The following is a 26,118-nucleotide window of genomic DNA, read 5'->3' as shown; positions in this document are numbered from 1 at the left end:
AAAATCCTAAAATTTGTATGGACCCACAGAAGACCCCAAATAATCCAAGCAATCTTAAGAAAGAAGAACAAAGCTGGAGGCATCACACTTTTTGATTTCAGACTATATGACAAAGCTACAGTAATCAAAACAGTATAATATTGGCGTAAAAACAGACACATAGATCAATGGAACAGAATAAAGAGCCCAGAAATAAACCCATGCATATATGGTCAATTACTTTTCAACAAAGGAGCCAGGAATGTACAATGGGGAAAGCATAATGTCTTAAATAAATGGTGGGAAAACTAGTTAGCCACATGCAGAAGAATGAAACTGTACCCCTATCTTACACCATACATAAACATCAACTCAAAATGGGTTAAGGACTTAAATAAGATCTGAAACTGTAAAACTCCCAGAAGAAAACATAGGGAGTAAACTCCTTGATATTGGTCTTGGCAATGGTGTTTTGGATTTGACACCAAGCAAAGGCAACAAAAACAAAAATAACAAAGTGGGACTGCATCAAACTAAAAAGCTTCTTTGCAGACTCAGAAACCATCAACAAATGAAAAGGCATCCTAGACAAGGGGAGAAAATATTTGCAAACCACATATATTATAAGGATTTAATATCCAAAATATATACGGTACTCATACAACTCAATAGCAAAAAGCAAATAACCCAATTAAAAAGTGGGCAAAGAACCTGAATAGACATTTTTCCAAAGAAGACATACAGATGGCCAATAGGTACATGAAAAGGTGCTCAAAATCAGGGAAAAATTATTAGGGAAATGCAAATCAGACCCACAATGAGATATCACTTTACACCTGTTGGGATGTGTATTATCAAAAAGACTAGAGATAACAAATGCTGGCAAGGATATGGAGAAAAGGGAACCCTTGTACACTGTCGATGGAAATGCAAACTGGTAAACAGTTTGGAAAACAGTATGGAAAATAGAAACTAAAACTAGAACTGTCATATGATCCACTTCTGGGTATATATCTAAAGGAAGAGAAATCATTATCTCAAAGAGATGTCTGTACTCTCATGTTCACTGCAGCATTATTTACAATGGCCAAAGTATGGAAACAACGTAAGTGTCCATTGACAGATGAATGGATAAAGAAAATGGTGTGTGTGTGTGTGTGTATACGTGTATATCCGTATATACACATATATACACACATATATATACATATATATATACAATGTAATATTCTTCAGCCTTAAAAGGAAGACAGGGCCAGCCCTGGTAGCCTCGGGGTTAAGTTTGGCACGCTCCATTTTGGCAGCCTGGGTTCAGTTCCTGGGTGTGGACCTACACCACTTGTTAGCAGCCATGCTGTGGTGGTGGCTAAAATAAAAAGGAAAAAAAAGAGGAAGATTGGCAACAAATGTTAGCTCAGGGCGAATCTTCCTCAGCAAAAAAAAAAAAAAAAAAAAAAGAGGGCATCCTGCTATTTGCAACAACATTGATGAACTTGGAAGGCATTACGGTAAGTGAAATATGCCAGACAGAGAAAGACAGATACTGCCTGGTATCACTTATATGTGGAATCTAAAAAAAAGAAAGTTGAACTCATAGAAAAAGAGAGTGGAAATGTGGTTGCCAAGGGCTGTGGGATGTGGGAAGTAGGGAGAGGTTAGTAAAGGGGCATAAACTTTCCGTTATAAGACGAATAAGGTCTGAAGATCTAATGTTTAACATGGTGGCTATAGTTGAAAATACCGTATTGTAGAATTGAAATTTGCTTTAAGAGTAGAATTTAACTGTTCTCACCAAAAAAAACGTAAATATGTGAGGTGATGGATGTGTTAATTAACTTGATGGTGAGAATCATTTCACAGTGTATACATATATCAACTCATCACATTGCACATTTTAAATATCTTACAATTTTGTCACTTATACGTCAATAAAGCTGGAATAATTTTAAAAACATATAAAAAATAATAATCCCCATTTATATAAGTTACATTTTAAAAGTCATCTCAAACTAATCAAAGGAAGTTTCCTTAGGAGCTTAAACAATGAGTTCAGAAAGCAGCTTCTAAAAAGATTAAACACTTGCTACCAAACTGGTTTGCTTAGAAGTGAATACTTCTTAATTGTTGCTTTATTTTGCCAACAAGGATTAACAATTTAATCCTTTGTTTATTTATTTTGCTGTTGTTAAAGAGTTTCACAGAAGTCCTCAAAATGTCTCCTTATCTTTTTAGCAAGAAGAACATTCTTGGGGAACTCAAGGAAAAAAGCAACTGTAGTTCTAGACTTCTGTTCGGTTTCATATGTAGGTTGAATGTGGTCTAGGGTGACCAGCAATCTCAGTTTCTGCATTGAATTTGGGCTGTACTAAGTAGCAATCAGCTGATTTATTCAAGACTGGAAGTGTTGTACTGTGGCATTAAGATGGAGACTCAAAAGTAAAATAATACATTGTTAATTTTAAACAGAAATAAATGACAAATGATTATGATTTTCTGCAATTTCTATGTCATTTAATTTTCAGCCTTAACAAATTTTTCCCCATTTAATTGAGAAAGCTCACAAAGGGAGACAATAATGCTACAAATTAGTGACCTAATATTCTGTCATGAGCTCACTGTTTAATGGAAGAACTCCAGATGGTGATCATTTTCCATTTTAGAAATGTTTTATATTGATGATGCTAAGAAAAACAAAAGGCTTTTTAACAAGTCAAATAAAATTTTTAGTCAGATGTGAGTATATCACTTGGAAATTCTAAGTGTCATTTTCAGAATTATTTTATTTAAAATAGTATTCCTTTCTGTGGTTATTTTTATTAACCTGGACTTGTGTGATTCTACTAAAGTAAAGAATTGGAAGTTGAAGGAAAAAGCATTTAGTGCTTTATTGGCCATATAAATTTCTTGTTTAGTTATCCAAGCCCTAGAACATCGCTGGCATTCACAAATGTTTCTTATTTAATAATGTCATGTTGCCAGAAGTCCAAATATCACCAGTCAGCGTGATAATGCAAGTGTACTTCTTTAATGAATGGTTCATATTAAAAATGTTAGAATGCCTTTCAGATGAAAAACACTTTAAATTCAGCAGATCATTTTTTTCACAACAGGCAGGAACTCATTAACGGAATAATACTGGTAACTGAGGCATTTTTCAAAGAAAATAATATCCCCAATAAATGTAAGCTGCGTATCTTCTCATCTTTAGAATAAGTAGGCCTAGTTTTCATTTGTAAAAAAGGATAGCTTGTTTTCAGTTTATCTTGTTGGCTTTGTGAACCAACTTCTCAGTGTGGAGACAAGTGAATATTGAGTGAACAAATCTAATTTCTAGATATCTACCTTTAAATCCTCCTTCTAAATTTGTAATTATCACTATTACCATACGGCTGAATTCTTTTGTCATCCCAATCTCTGTTTTGGGTGCCTTTTAGCTGTGATATAGTAGAGCTTTGCACATGAACGAGACCACCACATCGGTTACATTTCATAGGAGAAACCTATTTGTATCCTCGTGTGTCTATGTTCCTGATAAGTTTGTTGTTAGTACCGTCAAGTTGAGTTGATTCTGACTCCTGGTGACCCTGCGTAGAGCAAAGTGGAACCCTGCCCCTCTTTTGCACCTTCTGGTGCTATATCAAACAATACTCTACTGCTATGCATAGGGTTTTCATGGCCAGTTTTTTTGGAAGTGGGTCGCTAGATCCTTCTTCCTAGTCTGTCTTAGTCTGGAATCTCCGGTGAAACCTTTCCACCATGGGTGAAACTTCTAGTATTTGAAATACTGGTGGCATAGCTTTCAGCATCACAGCAACATGCAGTCGCCACAGTATGACAATCGACAGATGGTTGGTGTGGTTTCCTGACTGGAAAATGAACCTGGGCCGTGGCGGTGAGAGTGTGGAATCTTAACCACCAGGCCACCAGGACTGGCTCCTGATACCTTCAGGTACTGATTTCAAGAGTAGTCATTAATAAGGCTTTAGGACCAGGTTATAAACTCATATGGGCAGGTCCATGTTCATACTTCTTTTGGTGATTAGAATAGGACTAATGGCATATTAGGCCCTTATTGATTGCTTGTTGGATATGGAAGATTCAACCACACAATCAGATACCAAATGGAGACAGATAATTTGGATTGTGTACATTTGTTAGCTGATAAATTCTATATATTTCTTTTTAGAGCCAGATTTATTTCTTTGAAAAAAATATTTGGTGGATTTTATACATAAAGGCTATCTTAGGGAGAATGTAGAAAGACAGTAGTAGGAGCGGTTATCTATTTTCTTATAGTCAAGAAGGGCAAAGAATCAACATTTTTGACTGTTTAGTATTTGGAGTATAATTTTTAAAAAATATATTTCCTAACATCATCCCCCCAGGCAAGAATTCCTTCCTTTGTGGTCCATTATACTCTGTATAGACTTTTATTACTTATTTTACTTCTTTCTTTACATGTTCATTCTCCTGCCTCCCTCACCACTAGATTTTAATTCTTAAGATCAGCAACAGTACTATTTTCAAATGTATTTTCCCTTTCCTAGTATAAGACCTGTCACACAGTAAGCCTTTAAAATTATGAATAATTTGCCTACCAGTTTACTAGCACAGAGGATAAGAGATGAATACATCTATGCATAGATGTACTTTTAATAACTTTCCTCCAATTGAAAAAGTAATATGTGTGTTATAAAAATATTTGAGAAAGTATAAAGTTGGAAATAAAATACCAAAATGAAATACTGTTTAGAAATAAACATTATTACAATTTTGTCTATTTCTGGTCCTCTTACCAGCCTATGGATATTTCAAAAAATATCCATATATTTTAATACATAGTCTTTGGAAATCTTTTTCACTTAATCTTATATCATAAATGTTTCTTCATATTACATATCATTTGAAAATATTTTTTAATGATTACTTTGTTTTCTCTCTTCTAAATGTACCATGATTTATTCAACCATCCTTCTATTATTTGGGATTTTAGGATTTTCCAATTTTTGTTCCAATTACATGAAAAATGTAAATATGATGAATATCCTTATGCATAAACTAGTGTGCACATTTACAGTTATTTTTGTAGACTAAATTGCTGGAAATAAAATATGAAATTGCTGGGTCTAAGAGAATAAACGTAATAAAGGTTCTTGATACATATAGCAGAATTGTTTTTCAGAAAGGATGTACTGGTAACAGCCCCATCAGTGGTGTATGAGATTATGCAGTTCCCCGTATCCTCATCATCTTTGATTGTTAATCAAATTACACATACACATATGTATTTATTTGACAAAAAGTAATTCTAGCTTGATTTTCCTTTGTTTTTTTTAAGGTTGAAATTAGTCATTTGTATTTATTCTCTTAAAAATGCCCTATTAATATATTTTCTCATTTTTACTGTTGAGTGTTAGCCTGTTCCTTATTAATTTGAAGAACTATGATATTAACACTTTGTCATGTATGTTACAAAATGGATTTTAATTTATTTCCTTAGTTTTGTTTTGGATGATTGGTGAAGTATAGAAATACTGTAATTTTATGTAGTCAACTTCATTCAATTATAAATATTTATTGAATATTGTCCCAGTTACTTGTCTAGAGCCAAGGATATCGTGGGAACAGGACCAAATACCTGCTGTCATATAGCTGAAGACAGAAAATAAAAAAGTAAATAAGTAAATACATGATGTAATTTCAGGTAATGCTGTGAAGAAAATAAAGCCAGGGCAAAGAAGTAGACAGTGACGGTGAAGGGGTAGGAGGACTGTTTTAGAAAGAGAAGTTAGAGAAGACCTCTCTGAGATATTTGAGCAAAGACCCAAAAGAAATGAGGGCACGAGCCACATAAATATCCAGAGGAGACGTATGTAGGCACAGGGAAAGGTAAGCCCAGAGACCCTGAGATGGAAACAAGCTCAAATGTTTGAGAAATGACAAGAAGTAGGTGGTAATGTCAGAGAAGTTAGCAGAGCCCAGGTTGTATGGAACCTTGTGTGTTATCCACAAGGACCTTGGGTATTACTCTTATGTGGTATGGGAAGCCATGGAGGATTTTCAGTCAGGGAGCTACAAGTTATGGTTTATTTTTTGAAAGATCACTGGTTACTCTGTGGAGATAAACTGTAGTGAGGAAGAGTGGACTTGAGGGATGCCAGTCAGGAAACTACAGTCTTGCATCGCTTAACAAGGGAATACGCTCTGAGAAATGCATCGTTAAGTGAATTTGTCATCGTGCGAACATCATAGAGTGTACTTACACAAACCTAGATGGTATAGCCAACTACACACCTATATTATACAGTACTAATCTTATGGGACCACCATCGTATATACAGTCCATCGTTGACCAAAATGTCATTATATGGCACATGACTGTATTGCAGTAGTCCATTTGAGAGGTGATGGTGGTTTAGAACTAGAGGAGTGATGGTGGAGGAGATGAGAAGTGGTTGGATATTTTTGAAAGATGAAGCTAATGGAACTACTTGATTGGTTGTAGGTCATAAGGGAGAGAGAAGTCATGGATGACTCTAAGATTTTTGGCCAAACAAAAATATATATTTATTGCCATTCCCTAAGATGAGGAGCCATATGGAAGGATCTCTGTATGGAATGGGTGTATGTGCCTGAATCAAGAATTTTATTTTTAATCTCTTCAAGTCTGAGATACTTTGTAGACACCCAGATGGGCATTAGAGAGGACTTTTGGATTCTGTATCTCAGGGGAGAAGCAGGGATTATTAAATTGTAGATAATATTGAGAACCATGCAACTGGATGAAATCCCTGGGGAATAAATAACTAGAGAAGGGAAGAGAGCCAAGGACTGAGCTCTGTGCACTTTAATTTTTAGGAGTCATGAAGAAAACAAGGAGCCAGTAAGGGAAAATGAGGAATAGCCATTGAGGTAGGAGGAAGAAATCAAGTAAGGTAAGAACAGAGAATTGACCATTGAATTTGACAAACTTAGTGGTCACTAGTTGACATGATAAGAGAGATTTTAGTATACTAATGGGAACCCAAGGTTGCCTGGAGTGGGTTTAAAAGACAATGGGTGATGAGGAAATGAAGAAGAATATATAAACTCTTTTGAAGAGTTTTACTTTAATAGAGAGATATAGTGGTACATGGAAGAGAGGACATGCGTTTTCCGCAGCTATCATGACATATTATGTAATGATAAACATGAACTAGGAGCACCATTGATGGTGCAGAAAAAAAAGAGGGTTAGTTCTTAAGCCATCCAGATGGATTGGGATCCCGTGCAAAGGGACACTTAGGAGCAGGGTCAGTTTACCCATTTTCATAGGAAGAGGCAGAGTCTATGGGTATAAATATTGAGAGATTGATAGAGTTGATGATCCTTAGTCAAATAAAAGCCTGAAGGAAGGCTTTTATTTTCTTTCTTTCCTAAATGTTTAGAATGGTTTTCCCAAGAGCAGGAAAAATTCACCTATGTATTCTATATGGTTATGCTTTTATTTTTATATTTAAACCCTAGGATTAAATTTCTAAAGTTTTTTTTCATTCTAAGTGGTTAGCAAGTTGTTCAATATCATTTTTTATATAAAGAGTCTTTTCGCATCAATTTTCACTGCCGATTTTATCATATGCCACATTTCTATACACACTTAGGTCTTCTGTGTACATTCTGTTCTGTTCCATTGATTTGACTATTTCCGAGTCAGCACCACACTGTTTTAATTATAGCATCTTCATAATACGTCTGAATACCTGTTAGTGCATATCTAATCCTCGTCTTTTCAAGTTGGGAGATATTGGTGAGCTTCTTAGAATTTTCTGCATTTACTTTACAAATCAGCACTGGGGTCTTGAGGCAGAGGATTGTGGTTTGACTCACAGCATTTTCCTTTTGATGCAAATTGTATTGTGTTTTGGCAACTGTGCTTTGTAGTATAGGCTTCTCCCTGATGTCATTGGAAGTGAAAATTTATTCTTTCTTTTTAGGTTTCTTGCTTTTCCCCCTCTTTCAATTTGGTTTCAGAGAGGGAGGATTTGTGAACAGTTATCTATATTTCCTAGAGTTAGTCTTCTTTTGTCTCTAAAATGCAACCTTTGGCAACATATGTCCAGGGGTTGGTCTGTCTTTGTTAATTTTACTAGTTCTCCATTAAGGCTCAGGTCTGTCTTCTTCTAGCAACATTTTCTCCTAATATGCTTGACTATTTATTGTATTTCATTCATTGCTTTTTCTCCTTTAGCAATATTAATTACAGTTACTGGATTTCTGCTGTCTCCCCTTCTGCCTTGTCTCTTTGTACAAAATTTCATCTTTTTTATTGTTTCTTCTGTGATCTGAGCAAGTGTCTTCATTGTATCTTCCACTTTGCTAATTTGTTTTCCTGTGTTATAGATTATGGATCTTTGTAACTTCTAATGCCAAAATTATTTTTGTGGTTATATTTTTCCTTATAATATTTCTCTAAAAAGTCTAGTTCTCTTGTTATTTTTGCTTGCCTTTCTTTTCAGACATTTTCTTTTCATCTCCTTTTATTTCATCCATTGTTTCTTTAGATTCTGTTTTGTATACATGATAGTTTCTAAAACTTCACTTTTTCTCTTGTGATAAATTTTTTCCCAAAATTATCTCCTCTGTATCTTGGGTGCTCTGTTCTCTCTTCTCTCCCCCTCGATGCAGCTGCTTTTGGTAGAGCCGATATAGTGAGTTTTGTTTTTTTTTTTTCTGCTTACTAAAACTAGTATTGTGGAGCTGTACATAGGTTTTGGGTTTGATAGGTACTAGAATCTGTCCAGGGAAAGGTATTGATACTTTTCATGGCTATTCTCAAGCTTCTAGGCCTGAAGTCACCTTCTAATTCCTGTCTTCTTCTCCAGAAACATTTCAACTGAAGTCTTTTTTATCTTTGTTCTTCTGCTGTAACCTATCTCAAAATTCAAAAGTGTTTAACCTAGGATACTCAAATGCTGGAACCTTGGTAGAGAAATATAACTTTCCTTCTATGTAGAACTGAATACTTTATTCAAGAGAATTATCCTTTCTTCTCTTTTTAATGTATATTTTTAGAAATTTCATATTACATTTTCTTGGTTAAAAAAAAATCAAGAAATATAAGGGTGTATAATATAAAGTAAAAAGTGGAAGTCCCTACCCCTATCCCTCATTCTTCACTCAATCTTGCTTTCCAGGGCAAGTCATCACTATTAGCAGTGTACTGTGTATTCTTCCAGAAGGCGGCTTAGTCTTTCTCTCCTTAAAACAAGCTCATTACAACTAAATTCCATGCATTTTCTTTAAAAGGCCAAAGGCTTGGCTTTATTTATCCATGTACATCATGTGTGTGCATGTGCGTGCATACCGACACTCCTAGTTTTGAATAAATCAGCTATTTGCTACATAGTCCTAACCTCAATGGAGAAACAGATTGCTGAGATTCTTCCACATTAACAATTAAATGTGTATTCTGAGAAGCATGGTTGACCATTTGTATTCAGCCCTTGGATTCTTAAACAAAGTGTTGATATATTGGCTCTCTCTGAATAAATCCTTGGTATAACTGTCCTTTTGTGTACGAGTAGGTGTAGAAATAGTGGTAATAATAAAGGTGTGTGTAGCAGTTTGTGAGTATCTGTTTGCTTTTGCAAGTGCCCTCTCTGTTGCTACAATTGGCCATGTAGGTCAGATAGCTGCCTGGACTAGCCTCTCAGCAGTCTTGCAGGTGTGTTTCACATTGACAAAGTTTGGGGAAAAAAGTGATCTAAGCAACAAATGGGCTTGTGATGTCTGCTTGGCTAATCTGGTCATAGCCGATTTTGTAAAAATCTCTTACCATTCCTTATTTACAAAACAAAGAAGATAATGATAATCTACCTTGGAGCTTTATTGAGAGCAGTAACTAATATAAATGTTTAATGACATTGTGTATGGCTGTTTTTAGTACTCAGCGATGCTATTGCTGACTTGATTATTACTCAGTGATGCTATTGCTGACTTGATTATTTCCTGAGTTGAATTTATAAATCCATCATTGATAGTGGTAATGACCTAAGCTGAATAGTTTCCACTTGTGTCTGAGAGCCCCTGTGGCTTAGCAACGTCCCAGACTGTTTAGGGTCCAGTCTTTGTCTCAACTTCTCTATTACTGACATTATTATTATTATTATTTTTTATTTTCTTCGCCCTTGCTCTTAACTACTTGCTTACCTTCTGGTCATCTTGATGACAGGAATATAATTTAATATTTGTTCAACTCCCCAAATTGTATGAATTGTGTTGAATTTAGCATTAGACATTTATTAATTAATCATATTTATTTCCTTGAGGATCTAAAATTCATTCTTTGAAGAATTTGGCAATGATACATGTCAAATGTTTTGTTCTTGCTTTCATCAAACATGACTGAAACTTTCCCATCACTAGTCGTAATTAACCTCCTAATTGTAAAATACAGTGGTTCTGTTGACCTTTCTACAGCATATTGTTCTATGTATATAAGAAAGAGCATTGTGGCTGCCAGTGGTGTGGTTGGCAGACAGGCCTCAATTTAAAGGTTGGTTACTCTACTAACCAGCTATGTCAACTCGAATGGGTTAATGTCCTTGTTTTCTCACATATAAAATCAGTTTAATAGTATTTTGGACTAACTGAGATAAGATATATGAAGTACCTATCACAAATCTTGGTATATACTAGGCACTTCATAATACTGTTACTTTATCCTTCCTTTTCATTGATCAAAACTCTCTCTGTATTTGTGCACACACCATTACTGTATTCTGGTTGTGTCTCTTATTATCATGACCGCTCTTTTCCAATGTCTTCGCTGAATTCTCTTTCTTCTCCCTCTCCTTACGTTTTGCTGTACCCTTGCAGTCTTATGCTGAGCCTTCTTCTTGCTCTATGTGCTGTTTCTTGTGGTCCTTGTTTGCTCCTTTGGCTTCAAGTTCTCCTATATGCTGACAACACCCACACCTTTCTCTATACTCTCTTGAGCACCAGAGTATTCATGTAATATCTACTTTGGATACCTAGCAAACAAATTGAGCATAACATATGCAAAGCTAAATAAACTCAGTATTTTCTTTTAAGACATGTATTTCCACAGTATGGAGATTCCTCAAAAAATCAACGATAGAACTACCATATGATCCAGCTATTCCACTGTTGGGTATTTATCCAAAGAACTTGAAAACACCAATTTGCAAAGGTACATGCACCCCTGTGTTCATTGCAGCCTTATTCACGATAGCCAAGACTTGGAAGCAACCTAAGTGCCCATCAAGGGACGAATGGATAAAGAAGCTGTGGTATATATACACAATGGAATACTACTCAGCCATAAGAAACGACGAAATCCAGCCATTTGTGACAACATGGATGGACATTGAGGGTATAATGCAAAGTGAAATAAGTCAGAGGGAGAAGGTCAAATACCGTATGATTTCCTTCATTAAGTAGTAGATAATAACAACAATAAACAAACACATAGGGACAGAGATTGGATTGGTGGTTACCAGAGGGGAAGGGGGGAGGGAGGAGGGTGAAAGGGATAATTCGGTACATGTGTGTGGTGATGGGTTGTAATTAGTATTTTGGTGGTGAACATGATGTAGTCCATGCAGAAATGGAAGTACAATGATGTACACCTGAAATTTTTACAATGTTATAAACCAATGTTACTGCAATAAACAAAAAATTAAAAAAAAAAAAAAAAAAAAGACATGTATTTCCTTTCTTGGCTAATATTCACTTAAGCTAGAATCATTGGTCCCACCCTTTATGTATACTTCTTGTCTCTGTTCAGATGGTTCCCAAGTCCTGTTAATTTTGTCTCAATTGTTTTTGGAATTTGGCCTCTTATCTCTGTTCTTCAGTTCTTTCAAACTAGGCTCCTTCTTCTCTTTCTCTCCTCTCTAGTCTATCCTTCACGCTGTCACCAGGTTTATCTTTCTACTTGTAAATATCTTACTCCTTAACATCCTTAGTGACCCAAGAGAAGTGAAAACATATATCCACACAAAGACATATAGGAAATTTCATAGCAGCTTTATTCATCAGAACTCCAAACTGGAACAACCCAAGTATCCATCTACAAGTGAATGGATAAACGTGGTATATCCATACAGTGGATTAAAATGGAATAAAAAGGAATGAACTATGGATATACACAACATGGATCAATCTCAAAGTTATTTTACCGAGTGAAAGAAGCTAGAAACAAAAGGATACACATTGTATGATACTATTTATATAACATTTGAGAAAATGCAAACTAATGTATAATGGCATAAAGCAGATCAGTAGTTGCCTGGAGCCAGGCGTGAAGGGAGGACTGGGCTGCACAGAGGCACAAGGTATCTCTTGGGTATAGCGGAAACGATTTGTATCTTGATGGTGGTGGCAGTTTCACTGGTGTGTGCAGTTTTCAAAACTCATTGAATTATGCACTTTAAATGGATGCAATTTACTCTTGTGAACTGTATCTCAATAGAGTTGATTTAAAAAAAATCCTACAGAGAGGGGCTCTCGATTGCCTTCAGGATGGGGGCTGCGTTTCTGAAGAGACTGATCTCGACTTACTTTTCTAGCCTTTTTTCCTTCTGCTTCTTGATATGTGCTTGACATGTGCTTTCAGCTGCAGCTCCCCCACGCTGCTGACCATCGCATGGATGCCAAGCCCCTTATCTTGTTACTTTGTTTTTTTTTTAATATATATGTCAATTTCCTCATATTTATTTATTTATATATTCTTTTAATTTTTTGTTTATTGCAGTAACATTGGTTTATAACATTGTAAAAATTTCAGGTGTACGTCATTATACTTCTATTTCTGCATAGATTACGTCATGTTCACCACCAAAATACTAATTACAACCCATCACCACACACATGTACCGAATTATCCCTTTCACCCTCCTCCCTCCCCCCTTCCCCTCTGGTAACCACCAATCCAATCTCTGTCTCTATGTGTTTTTTTATTGTTCTTATTATCTACTACTTAATGAAGGAAATCATACGGTACTTGACCTTCTCCCTCTGAATTATTTCACTTTGCATTATACCCTCAACGTCCATCCATGTTGTCGCAAATGGCTGGATTTCATCATTTCTTATGGCTGAGTAGTATTCCATTGTGTATATATACCACAGCTTCTTTATCCATTCGTCCCTTGATGGGCACTTAGGTTGCTTCCAAGTCTTGGCTATTGTGAATAACGCTGCAATGAACACAGGGGTGCATGTACCTTTACAAATTGGTGTTTTCAGATTCTTTGGATAAATACCCAGCAGTGGAATAGCTGGATGATATGGTAGTTCTATCCTTGCTTTTTTGAGGAATCTCCATACTGTTTTCCATAGTGGCTGCACCAGTTTGCACTCCCACCAGCAGTGTACGAGAGTTCCCTTCTCTCCACATCCTCTCCAACACATGTTGTTTCCTGTCTTGTTAATTATAGCCATTCTGACAGGCATGAGGTGATATCTCATTGTAGTTTTGATTTGCATTTCCCTGATAGTTAATGATTTTGAACATCTTTTCATGTGTCTGTTGGCCATCTGTATATCTTCTTTGGAGAAATGTCTGTTCAGGTCTTTTTCCCATTTTTTAATTGGGTTGGTAGTTTTTTTGTTGTTGAGATGCACGAGTTCTTTATATATTTTGGAGATTAAGCCCTTATCAGATGTATGGTTTGCAAATATCTTCTCCCAATTGTTAGGTTGTCTTTTCGTTTTGTTGATGGTTTCCTTTGCTGTGCAGAAGCTTTTTAGTTTGCTGTAGTCCCATTTGTTTATTTTTTCTGTTGTTTCTCTTACCCAGTCAGACATGGTGTTTGAAAAGATGTTGCTAAGACCGATGTCGAAGAGCGTACTGCCTATGTTTTCTTCTAGAAGTTTCACAGTTTCAGGTCTTACATTCAAGTCTTTAATCCATTTGGAGTTAATGTTTGTGTATGGTGTAAGGTAAGGATCTACTTTCATTTTTTTGCATGTGGCTATCCAGTTTTCCCAACACCATTTGTTGAAGAGACTTTCTTTTCCCCATTGTATGTTCTTGGCTCCTTTGTCAAAGATTAGCTGTCCATAGATGTGTGGGTTTATTTCTGGGCTTTCGATTGTATTCCATTGATCTGTGTGTCTGTTTTTGTGCCAGTACCATGCTGTTTTGGTTACTATAGCTTTGTAGTATATTTTGAAATCAGGGAGTGTGATACCTCCAGCTTTGTTCTTTTTTCTCAGGATTCCTTTAGCTATTTGGGGTCTTTTGTTGTTCCATATAAATTATACGATTCTTTGTTCTATTTCTGTGAAAAATGTTGTTGGAACTTTGATAGGGATTGCATTGAATCCATAGATTGCTTTAGGAAGTATGGACATCTTAACTATGTTAATTCTTCCAATCCAGGAGCACGGAATATCTTTCCATTTCTTTGTGTCTTCTTCAGTTTCTTTCAGAAATGTTTTATAGTTTTCGATGTAGAGATCTTTCACCTCCTTGGTTAAGTTTATTCCTAGGTATTTTATTCTTTTTGTTGCAGTTGTACATGGGATGGTATTCTTAATTTCTCTTTCTGCTACTTCATTGTTAGTGTACAGAAATGCAACTGATTTTTGTATGTTGATTTTGTATCCTGCAACTTTACCATATTCGTTTATTACTTCTAAAAGTTTTCTGGTGGATTCTTTAGCATTTTCTATATATAAAATCATGTCATCTGCAAATAGTGACAGTTTCACTTCTTCCTTTCCAATTTGGATCCCTTTTATTTCTTTCTCTTGCCTGATTGCTCTGGCTAGGACTTCCAGTACTATGTTAAATAGGAGTGGTGACAGTGGGCATCCTTGTCTGGTTCATGTTCTTAGAGGGATAGGTTTCAGTTTTTCACCATTGAGGGTGATATTAGCTGTGGGTTTGTCATATATGGCCTTTATTATGTTGAGGTACTTTCCTTCTCTACCCATTTTATTCAGAGTTTTTATCATAAATGGATGCTGTATCTTGTCGAATGCTTTCTCTGCATCTATTGAGATGATCATGTGATTTTTATTCTTCTTTTTATTAATCTGGTGTATCACGTTGATTGATTTGCGAATGTTAAACCATCCCTGCATACCTGGAATAAATCCCACTTGATCATAGTGTATAATCTTTTTAACATATTGTTGTATGCGATTTGCTAGTATTTTGTTGAGGATTTTTGCATGGATGTTCATCAGTGATATTGGCCTGTAATTTTCTTTTTTTGTGTTGTCCTTGTCTGGTTTTGGTATCAGGGTAATGTCAGCTTCGTAGAATGAGTTAGGGAGCTTCCCCCTCTCCTCAATTTTGTGGAAGAGTTTGAGAAGGATAGGTATTAAGTCTTCTTTGAATGTTTGGTAGAATTCACCAGGGAAGCCGTCTGGTCCTGGACTTTTATTTTTGGGGAGGTTTGTGATTACTGTTTCGATCTCCTTACTGGTGATTGGTCTATTCAAATTCTCTACTTCTTCTTGATCCAGTTTTGGAAGGTTGTATGATTCTAAGAATTTATCCATTTCTTCCAGATTGTCGAATTGGTTGGCATATAGCTTTTCATAGTATTCTCTTATAATCTTTTGTATTTCTGAGGTGTCTGTTGTAACCTCTCCTCTTTCATTTCTGATTTTACTTATTTGTGCCTTCTCTCTTTTTTTCTTGGTGAGTCTAGCTAAAGGTTTGTCAATTTTGTTGATCTTTTCAAGGAACCAGCTCTTGGTTTTATTAATTTTTTCTATTTTTTTTTTGGTCTCTATTTCATTTATTTCTGCTCTGATTTTTATGATTTCCCTTCTTCTACTGATTTTGGGCTTTGTTTGTTCTTCTTTTTCCAGTTACTTTAGATGCATTGTTAGATTGTTTATTTGAGATTTTTCTTGTTTGTTGAGATAGGCCTGTATCGCTATAAACTTCCCTCTTAGAACCACTTATGCTGTATCCCATAAATTCTGGCATGTCGTATTTTCATTTTCATTTGTCTCCAGGTATTTTTTGATTTCTTCTTTGATTTCTTCGTTAACCCAGTCGTTGTTCAGTAGCATTTTGTTTAATCTCCACGTATTTGTGGCTTTTCTGATTTTCTTCCTATAGTTGATTTCTAGTTTCATACTGTTGTGGTCAGAAAAGATGCTTGGTATTATTTAAGTCTTCTTAAATTTATGGAGACTTGTTTCGTGGCCTAATATGTGATCAATCCTGGAGAATGTTCCATGTGCATTTGAAAAGAACGTGTATTCTTCGGTGTTTGGATGGAATGCTCTGTATATATCTACTAGGTCCATCTGTTCTAGTGTGTCGTTTAAGGCCAATGTTTCCTTATTGATCTTCTGTTTGGATGATCTATCCGTTGGTGTAAGTGGAGTGTTCAAGTCCCCTACTATTATTGTGTTACTGTCTATTTCTGTTTTTATGTCTGTTAATAATTGCTTTATATATTTTGGTGCACCTACATTGGGTGCATAGATATTTATAAGTGTTATATCCTCTTGTTGGATTGTTCCCTTGATCATTATGTAATGCCCTTCTTTGTCTCTTTTTACAGTTTTTGTTTTAAAGTCTATTTTGTCTGATATGAGTACTGCTACCCCAGCTTTCTTTTCATTACCATTTGCGTGGAGTATCTTTTTCCATCCCTTCACTTTCAGTTTGTGAGTGTCTTTAGGTCTGAAGTGTGTCTCTTGTATGCAGCATATATATGGGTCTTGTTTTTTATCCAGTCAGCCACCCTATGCCTTTTAATTGGAGCATTTAGTCCATTGACGTTTAAAGTAGCTATTGATAAGTATGTACTTACTGCCATTTTTTAACTTTTTTTTTTTTTCCCCTCAGTGTTTTAGTAGTCCTTCTCAGTTTCTTTCTTCTTCTATACAGAATTGATGGTCACTTTAGTTTGACCTCTGTCTGAAAGCTCTACTCTTTAACTCCCCTCCTCCCTCCTTTTATGTTTCTGATATCATATCTAACCTCTTTTTTGTGCATTTGTATCCATTACGTTCTTATCATGGAAATAGATAATTTTTCCTATTTGTGGTCTTCTCTTTTCCCCTTAAATCAGTCCCTTTAACATTTCTTGTAGCACTGGTTTCTTGGTGACAAACTCCTTTAATTTTTGCTTGTCTGGGAAATTTTTGATCTCTCCTTCCATTTTGAATGATAACCTTGCTGGGTAGAGTATTCTTGGCGGTAAGTTTTTTCCTTTTAGCACTTTAAATATATCGTGCCATTCTCTTCTAGCCTGTAAGGTTTCTGCTGAGAAGTCAGCTGATAGCCTTACGGGGTTTCCTTTGTATGTAACTTGACATTCTCTTGCGGCTTTTAGGATTCTCTCTTTATCTTTAATTCTGGACATTTTGATTATGATGTGTCTTGGTGTGGGCCTCTTTGGGTTTATCTTGTTTGGGGCTCTCTGTGCTTCCTGTACCTGGATGTCTGTTTCCTTCCTTAGGTTAGGGAAGTTTTCATCTATTATTTCTTGAAATAGATTCTCTGCCCCCTTGTCTCGCTCTACTCCTTCCGGGACACCTATAACACGGATGTTAGTGCGCTTGATGTTGTCCCAGAGGTCCCTTAGACTGTCCTCACTCTTTTTAATTCTTTTCTCTTTTACCTGTTCACCTTGGGTAATTTCTTCTAGTCTTTCGTCCAGCTCACAGATCCGTTCTTCTGTATCCTCTACTCTGCCTTTGAGTCCCTCTAATGAATTTTTCATTTCCAGTATTGTATTCTTCATTTCTGATTGGTTCTCTTTTATATCTTCCATTTCTTTGTTGACATTCTCACTGAGTTCATCTATTCTTCTCCCCAGATCAGTGAGCATCCTTAACACTCTTAGTTTGAACTCTCTGTCGGGGAGGTTGCTCATTTCTATTTCACTTAGTTCCTTTTCTGGGGTTTTGTCCTGTTCCCTTACTTGGAATGTATTCTTTTGCCTCCTCATTTTGCCTCTTTCCCTGTGCTTGTGTCTTCGTATTAGGTAGGTCAACTACGTCTCCTGCTCTTGGATAGGTGACCTTATGTAAGTGATGCCTTAGGAGGCTTCCAGTGTGCTTCCCTCAGTTCTCAATGTTCCAGGGGTCAGCTCTATGTGGGCTACGTGTGTCCTTCTGTTGTGGCCTGTTTGCTCTCCCTGTAGGCACCCAAGGAGGCCAAGTTATGCTCCTGGCCAGCTATTGTAATGCTCAGCTGCTTGTAGTTGTTGTGGGCCCTTCAGTCTCTTTATCAGGTGTGGGGAGCCCCAGCACAGTTGGCTGCAAGTTCTAATACCACATTTGTGTTGCAGTATTTCTTTTAAGTGAGTAGGCCCCCAGCATGGCAGGTTGTTAGGCTCAGGGCCTTACAATTGCTGTAAGCCTCTAGCCTATTAGGTCTCTTGTCAGCTCTCTGAGGATTGCATCTGGGTGGGGCTGGCCTCAGGCACAGGAGCACCCAATTGTTTCAGGCTTTGGAAGGTGGGGCAAACCCCCTATGTGGGTCTTTGAGAAGCACAAGTCTTCTGCAGCTGACAAACCCTGCTGCCCACAGGTCCACACACACAGTCAACACAGTCCTGCCCCATGTGCACGCCCCGACCTCCCCAAGCGGACCCAGTCTCTCCACGGCGGGAGCCCCACACACTCCGCCACCGCCCCACACTCTCCACCCGCTCCTTGTGCACGTGCACGCCCTGCCCCACTGAAGTAGGTTCAGTTGCCAGGCTGCAGAGAATCCAGTCACCAATCTATGCAGGCCCACAAGTTGCCTGAGGGCTTGTTGTTGGGTGCGGCCAGTCTCTAGGGTGGGCTGCCTGCCCTGGCTGAGCTGGATTAAATCGGTGCTCTAGCGGGTGGAGCTGACTCTGGGCTAGCAGGCCCCAGCGAGAATTCCAATGGCATCTGTGTCAGCACGCCCACACCAGGCCACAACAATGGCCGCCACCAATGTCCCAGTCCCTGGAGAGGTCACACCCCTCACCGAGATGCACTCAGGGTCTATTAGGTGAGTCTCTTTTCACCACAGCACTGTGCACCTTTCTTTCTGGTGATTTTAGGATGCTTTCTGAAACGGGTGAGTTTGCGCGCAGGCCCTTTAACAGCCGGTTTTAGTTTCTTTGTGAACCGGGTTTTCTGGGGGCACTCCCCAATGTTTTAGTAGCAGGCAAAGCCAGATATTATGCCGCTGGTCTCGATTGTGCTGGGTCCACACAATGCCCACAGCGGGGGCGCTCCCCGGCTCAGGGCCCCGCGCCTCCAGGGAGGCTGTGTACCTATGAGCTGCTCCCGGCGGCCGTGAAGCTGGCGGCTTGTGAAGGCGGCGTTTTTCCTCTCTAGAAGAGAGTTTCTGTCTCTTCCACCTCAATTGGGATTGTCCGTTGTTACAGGAGTTCCTCTCATCCAGTTTTCAATTCTGTCTCGGGGTAATTTTTCCACGAGTAGTTGTAAATTGGCTGTGTCCACGGGAGGAGGTGAGTTCCGAGTCTGCTTCTGCCGCCATCTTGACTTCGCCTCTATCTTGTTCCTTTGGCTCATATTCTTCACTCTGTCTGAATTGTTTCCTGCTACCATTTTTTCCTTTCTCAACAAAATCAAGTATGTTCTTGATGATTAAGCCCTAAAGCCACCTGCTCTGTGAGACTTTCCCCAGCTTTTCACTTTCATGTCGCTTTCTTGATTAGTTCATTTTGGTGCCCAAACCTCCCCCAACAGTAGGGATAATCTTACTCATGAACCTGGTACATGGTATGAACATATAAAACATTTTTGGTTGTATGTTTTAATATTACGTGAACAATTAAAGAATGATGACATGACCATTAGCATTATTGTTGCAGGGGGTTACATGGCTGATTAAGCTTGATCATATTGTTTTGGTGAGCACTGTGGTAACACTCTCCAGGCCAGAGACTTGATTTTGACAATGCACCAAGAAGTTATCAGTCTTTCTGGTATAGACTAATACAAACGAAATTCATTTAAGACTAATGGGTAAGCCAGAATGCCAATTCATTAATTTATAATGTAGACCATATGTGTTAAATGGATAAGAATGGCTTCTTTTGATGGATTAGTATAATCTTTCTGGGTTTGAAAGTAATAAGGCAACCTAAATTAGAGTCTGCAAGTTGCTCAGTACGCATGGAATTGGATCATAGGAAGTTGGTTTGAATCTGGCCAAATTTCTGGGTCTCAGATTCTATATTAACTATTTTCTGCAGCACGTTCATTTTTCTTTCTTCCTTCCTTCCTCCCTCCCTCCCTTCCTCCCTCCCTCCCTTCCTTCCTTCCTTCCTTCCTTCCAAGATTAGCCCTGAGCTAACATCCGTGCCCATCCTCCTCTACTTTATATATGGGACACCTGCCACAGTATGGCTTGATAAGCCGTGCATAGGTCTGCACCTTGGATCCAAATCTGCAAACCCCAGGCTGCTGAAGTGGAGCACACGAACTTAACCACTGGGCTGGCCCAGCACATTCATTTTTATTTCACTTATGGCACAAGGTGATTTATTTGGCTCTATCTTTATGCTGCCTCAGTGAATCTTTTATTCTAGTTGTCATTTTCTCTTGTTTCTCTGCTGACACTACCGTTGCTGTTATGTTGCTACTATTGTTAATTTACTGTCTTTTTTCCCCAAATGATATGGGCCATGGGTCAGAGCTTGAGCTTAGCTTTATATTTTCTACAGAGCAGATTGATTTTTCTGATAGATCTTTATCTTTTAAAGGTCTGTTTTGCCTTTCTTTGAAGTTAGTGGTATATTCTGAATGATTAAGGATTCAACAGAAATCTTACTTATCTCTGGATTATTCAGGACTCACTACCTTGGAAAAGTTTGTTGTAACTGGACTGTAGAGTTGAATGTCAAGTGTTATGTATTAGTCAAGGTTCTCCAGAGAAAAAGAACTAATAGGATATATATATATATACAGAAAGAGATTTATTATGAGCTATTGGCTCATCTGATTATGGAAGCTGAGAAGTCTCGTGTTCTGCTGTTTGCAAGCTGGAGGCCCAGGAATGCTGGTGATGTAGTTCCAATCCAAACTCGACGGCCTGAGAACCAGGGGAGCCAATGGTGTAAATCCCAGTCCAAGTCTAAAGGCCCGGGAACCAGGAGTGCCGATGTCTGAGGGCAAGAAAAGATGGAGGTTCCAGCTCAAGCAGAGAGCAAATTCGCCCTTCCTCTGCCTTTTTGTTCTATTCAGACCCTCAACGGATTAGATGATGCCCACTCGCATTGATTAGAGCTATCTTCTTTACTTAGCTTACCAATTCAAATCCTAATCTCTTCTAGAAACATCCTCACAGAAGTAATGTTTTACCAGATATCTGGGCATCCCTTAGCCCAGTCAAGTTGACACATAAAATTAACCATCACAGGTTAGTAGGCTAGTGTTGAGAAGTGATAATGAGCAAGAGGTTAACACCTAGGAGTGAAGGGCTTTGTCTGTCAAGTTAGGCCTTTATCCCATAATAGTAATAGTAGTAGTGGTGATGGTGGTAGTCAGTAGTAGTAATAGTAGAAGTAGTAACAGAAGTAGTTATAGAAGTGGTAGTAACAATGAAGAAGATTATGATAGTGTCGGAAGAAAATATTTACTGATGACTTACTAGGTGCTAGACACTGTTATTTATCTGGATTATTTTATTCAGTCTTCATAATAACCTTAGAAAACAGAAACTATTATTATCTTCACTTTATGAATAATGCAACTGAAACACAGAGAAATTACATAACCTGTTCAAAAATCACAGAGCTAGTAAGTGATAGGGCTGAATTTCTAATGGGTAGTAGTAATCATGATTTTTGAACAAATCATTAGTTAGATCTGTATTTAGATTATGGAATCCCAGATGGAGAACTCTTGGCTGTCCTGTTGTCAGCTCCGCCACATCCTGTGGTTACCAACTTTCCTCAGATCAAGAGTAGGCAGGTACAAGTAGAGGACTCACAACATCTGACTTTGATTTTTCTAAGTTATTTTGTATATTTTTCAGCAGTGAAACCAAACTGAGTCTTTAGCCTTATCTCCATTTCTTGCAAGGGAAGAGCCTTTATACAATTGAACACATTTTGGTTTTTCCTCATCGAGAATTTTAACCCTCTTTTGTATTATTTCTACAGTAATTTTGTAAATGTATTTATTTTTACTTGCTTTTTTTTTTAATTTTAAGGTCAAATTTTTATACTGCACTTATTTGTCAAAATAAAGACTCTCACATAAAAGAAATGAATGATCTATATTTAGGCCTAGTTTTGAAGAACAGTCAGAATTCAGCGGGGTGTATAATTCCAGAGTGGATTAGATAGGTATTATCAAATAGAAAATAAAAGAGATGGAAGTAGAAGAGAATTCCAGAGAATGCATGTAGACTAAGAAGAATTAACTAATAATTAATTTAGGGTTGTGGTGAGCATTAAATGAGAATCATAGAACGTTAGCACATTTTAAATGGATAATAAATGCCAATTATTATTTAACAGTGGCTTGACTTAGTTAAGAAGAAAAACACCAATGTCTCTTGTCTTTGTTTCCTTGATCTATAGAGAAATGCGCACACACACACACACACACATATATATAATATTCAGTATTTTGTATATTCTAGCAGTAGAACTTCAGATAAACAACTACATGGTATAAGAATATAACAGATTTTGATCTTTTGATAACACTGTTCACTACTCGATGATCTATGCCTTATTTGCATTTAATGAGGAACACTATGGCTCGACTTTTTCTAATGAATACAATGACTTTTATGAAAAGAAAATGGCTAGGAAGGTTAGAGAAAGGTTATAAGCAAATGTTCTCACAAAGTTGCTGAAATAGGAAAGTAAAGGAAATAGCTCTTTTCCTGGAACTCTTATCTAATAGAAAGAATCGTTTTATTTTTGGGAGGTTTGGGCAGATATTTCTCTATCATTTTGGAGGGGAAATTTTAAATTGGCTTTATCTCTAAAGACATGAGAGATTCCTGTTGTGCATTTTTGTTTATTTATTATGGCATGCTTTTAGGACATGCTGGGTTATTTCAGTATGTCTCAAAGCATTACGTTTGTTTTTATGTGAAACGTTGTTATTTGTGGGTTTCCGAGTTTGGAAAGACCAGAGTATTAATAATGAAGTCATCTCTCTGAAGTAGTTTCTTCTGTACTCCATATGCTAGGATGGATTTTCTTTTACCCTTATTCAGAGAATTTCTATTCAATTTGTTATTAGTAATTACCCCCCAGTCACTTTCTTCATATCTATTTTCTAGATAACAGTACCCTAGTTTATACCTGTATTGTGTATTATTCTTCCCAAAGTGTATTATCTTATGCTTCTTTACATTAAATCTCATTTCAGACCTGTCCTTCCAAATCCCCAAGATGTCCATATCCATCTATATACTTGATTGATCTTGTTTTCTTTTCTTTTTAATCCATCCTAGCTTTGTATCATCTGCAAACTTGATCATATTTGAATTTACCTTCTCTTCCAGGTCATTAATGAGCATGCTGGATAGACTAGTCCTCTTTCCTGTGGGACTCTGCTGGATATACTCCTGGATGTTCTCAGTTGTAACTCTGTTGATAATAATTCATTTCTTCCTTCCCATCATAGAATTCTTTATTCACTGTGCTATACTGTTATCCAGGCAGTGGCTCTACCATCTCCGCTTCCGGGATGTTCCTATGTCAATCATTCTTTCCTAAGATACAGATAAAAATCATATGTTCCCTTATCTACTTTTTTAAAAAGTGACTTAATCTGGAAAAATATTGTCCTTAAATAGAAATTTCTCAAAAATTTCCATCAAACATGAGTGAGTATTTAAAAATATAGGTGGGAAAACATTTTGGAAGTGCTGCCTAAGTCTTTGGCTTCTCCATGGAAAACGATCTCTAGTTATTTGGATTTTTAGTAAAAAGAATAATTATTTTCCCCACAGCTGAGTGGATGACTTAAATGTATCTGTTTTTTCTCCTGAATGTGGAGTGCATTTTCAGTAAATTACTCTGCTTCAAGTTGGTTCTCTAGATGAGACACAGTTCGTTTTTAATTTCCAGAGCATGATGTAGAACCACATGTTTGTTTATTTTTAAAGTTAAATTTTTTCCTTTATTTTCAGGAAAAAGAAGAAGTTGAAGGGATATCAGTAGGTGCCATACTTTCTGACTATCAGCGTATTCGAGTAGAAAATGTGTGAGAGCATTTATTTGTCCTATATTTTAAAATTACATGTATTTTAAGAATGTGAATAAATAAAAAATATGATTGTATCCAAATAGTAAATAGATATGATATTCCACATGCCTATGGAACTAACTGTATGTATTTACCTAAGTAACAAAAGTTGTACTTGTACTTTTTTTCTATCCTTAAGTCACACATGAAGAAAACTCTAACTTACTTATCATAAGGAAAAATCAATTATTTATAATAAAAAATTGAGACGAAGATTTTTAAATTCAAAAGTATTATTTTCAATTTTTCCTTATTTGAATCAGTACACTCTTTTAATCTCTTTTAATGCATCATCATTTGTAATAAAAATCAGGAGCTAATAGAAGAATTGCAGTAATATTGTAAAGAAATAAAAAAGCTTATTAAGGAATCTCCCCTTCTTTGGTCCTTAGAATTCAGTTCTTGGCCAGAAATATTCATGTGATTGAAATACGTATATATATAGTCATTCAACTTTCAAGGAATTTTTAGATTGTTGCTCCCCACATCTTCCCCACCCCGCAAGGGATGTAGCACTAGGAAAATGTTGTCTATGTCTACAGATACCAAAACAGTCAGTTCCATTGATCTGTTAAAAAACCATAAGGTCAAATGGTAATATTAATTGTGTAACGTTGGCTTGGCAAAACACCACCTGAATGAATTTATTTGGCATTTTTAATTTATTTGGATAAATAAAATATTGTATAGAGACTTTACTAATAATTATATTAGCAAAAAAGAAAATGTGGACTCCAGTATTAATCTTGAGCACAGCATGACCTGGAAATAAATAATTTTGCCATTCAGAAGGATAAATGGAAATAAGATAAGAGCTGTATTTAGCTAATAGTTTTGTATTCTTGACAAAGAAACATTCATATTGACTAGCTCATTAAAAACTTGCATATTAATGGATTTGAAAACTTAAGTTTTATTTTTTATTTCATTTGTTTTCTAATTCCACAGTAAATTTAAGGTAGTTAAAAATACGGAATGTTAAAAGTAAAAGGGGAGGGCCGGCCCCGTGGCTTAGCAGTTAAGTGCGCGCACTCCGCTGCTTGCGGCCCGGGGTTCGGATCCTGGGCGCGCACCAACGCACCGCTTCTCTGGCCATGGTGAGGCCGCGTCCCACGTGTAGCAACTGGAGGGATGTGCAGCTATGACATGCAGCTGTCTGCTGCATGTAAATAAATAAATAAATAAATAAATAAATAAATAAATAAATAAATAAAATTATAAAAGTAAATGAGGGGAATGCAGGGCAAAGCATAATTAAGTGAAGGGGAATATGATAATCTCATATTCGGGCGCATATCGGAATCTCTGGAGAATAGAGAGTGGAGGTGGAAGTGGGGGATGGCAAAGGTGTATTTTGAAAAAGTTTTCCTTACATTCTGCCTGCCTACATTTGAGAACAATTCATCTACAGATGGAGATGGATTACATATCCTTTAAGCCTTACATTAGAAAAAATGTTCTTCTCATCAAGTTTTACGTCACATGGCTTAATGGTTAGCCAAACTGTAGGTAGGGCTAACATCTATTTATTAAAGTTAAAAAGCCAAATGAAAATGTGCTGCTGATTAGGAGGCTGCCTTATATCATTATGGAAGAAAGGCCCAAAGCACACCCATGGAGAGAGGCAAGATTTTTCTGAAATGCTGTCTCAGGTACACTTCAACACACGGTTAGAATGCCCAGATATAATAGCTTAAAGCATATATGCAACAATTTTATCCTTGAAAATTTTAAAGAAATCTAATTGGGAATCCCTTGTAACTTGGTCTATAAGCTTAGTTTTGAGTTAGATTATCTTCAATTTGTAGTTTGTGTTGTTGCATCATTATATTTTCAAGATATAAAGCATTTAATAAATGTCACAAGCTGAAATGCAACAGTACTTTACAGAGGAAGTGTATTTGAGCCATGATATTTTGAACTATTAAA

General features: G+C 36.8%; 1 protein-coding gene across 2 annotated transcripts in view; it reads left to right on the top strand.

Moving 5' to 3' along the window:
• Positions 1-26,118, top strand: part of DPH6 (diphthamine biosynthesis 6) — a 182,126-nt gene that overhangs the window by 72,457 nt on the left and 83,551 nt on the right. For both annotated transcript variants that reach the window (XM_087424765.1, XM_004421386.3), the window contains exon 4: positions 24,074-24,147. In XM_087424765.1, coding sequence (XP_087280891.1) covers positions 24,074-24,147 — 74 coding nt within the window. The remainder of the gene's footprint in view (positions 1-24,073; positions 24,148-26,118) is intronic.

Source organism: Ceratotherium simum, chromosome 3 (assembly GCF_057802395.1).
Source record: "Ceratotherium simum simum isolate JZ-2026a chromosome 3, ASM5780239v1, whole genome shotgun sequence".
Taxonomy (NCBI): Eukaryota; Metazoa; Chordata; class Mammalia; order Perissodactyla; family Rhinocerotidae; genus Ceratotherium; species Ceratotherium simum.
The sequence above is the reverse complement of the archived record's forward strand: the minus strand, read 5'-3'. Positions and strand labels throughout refer to the sequence as shown.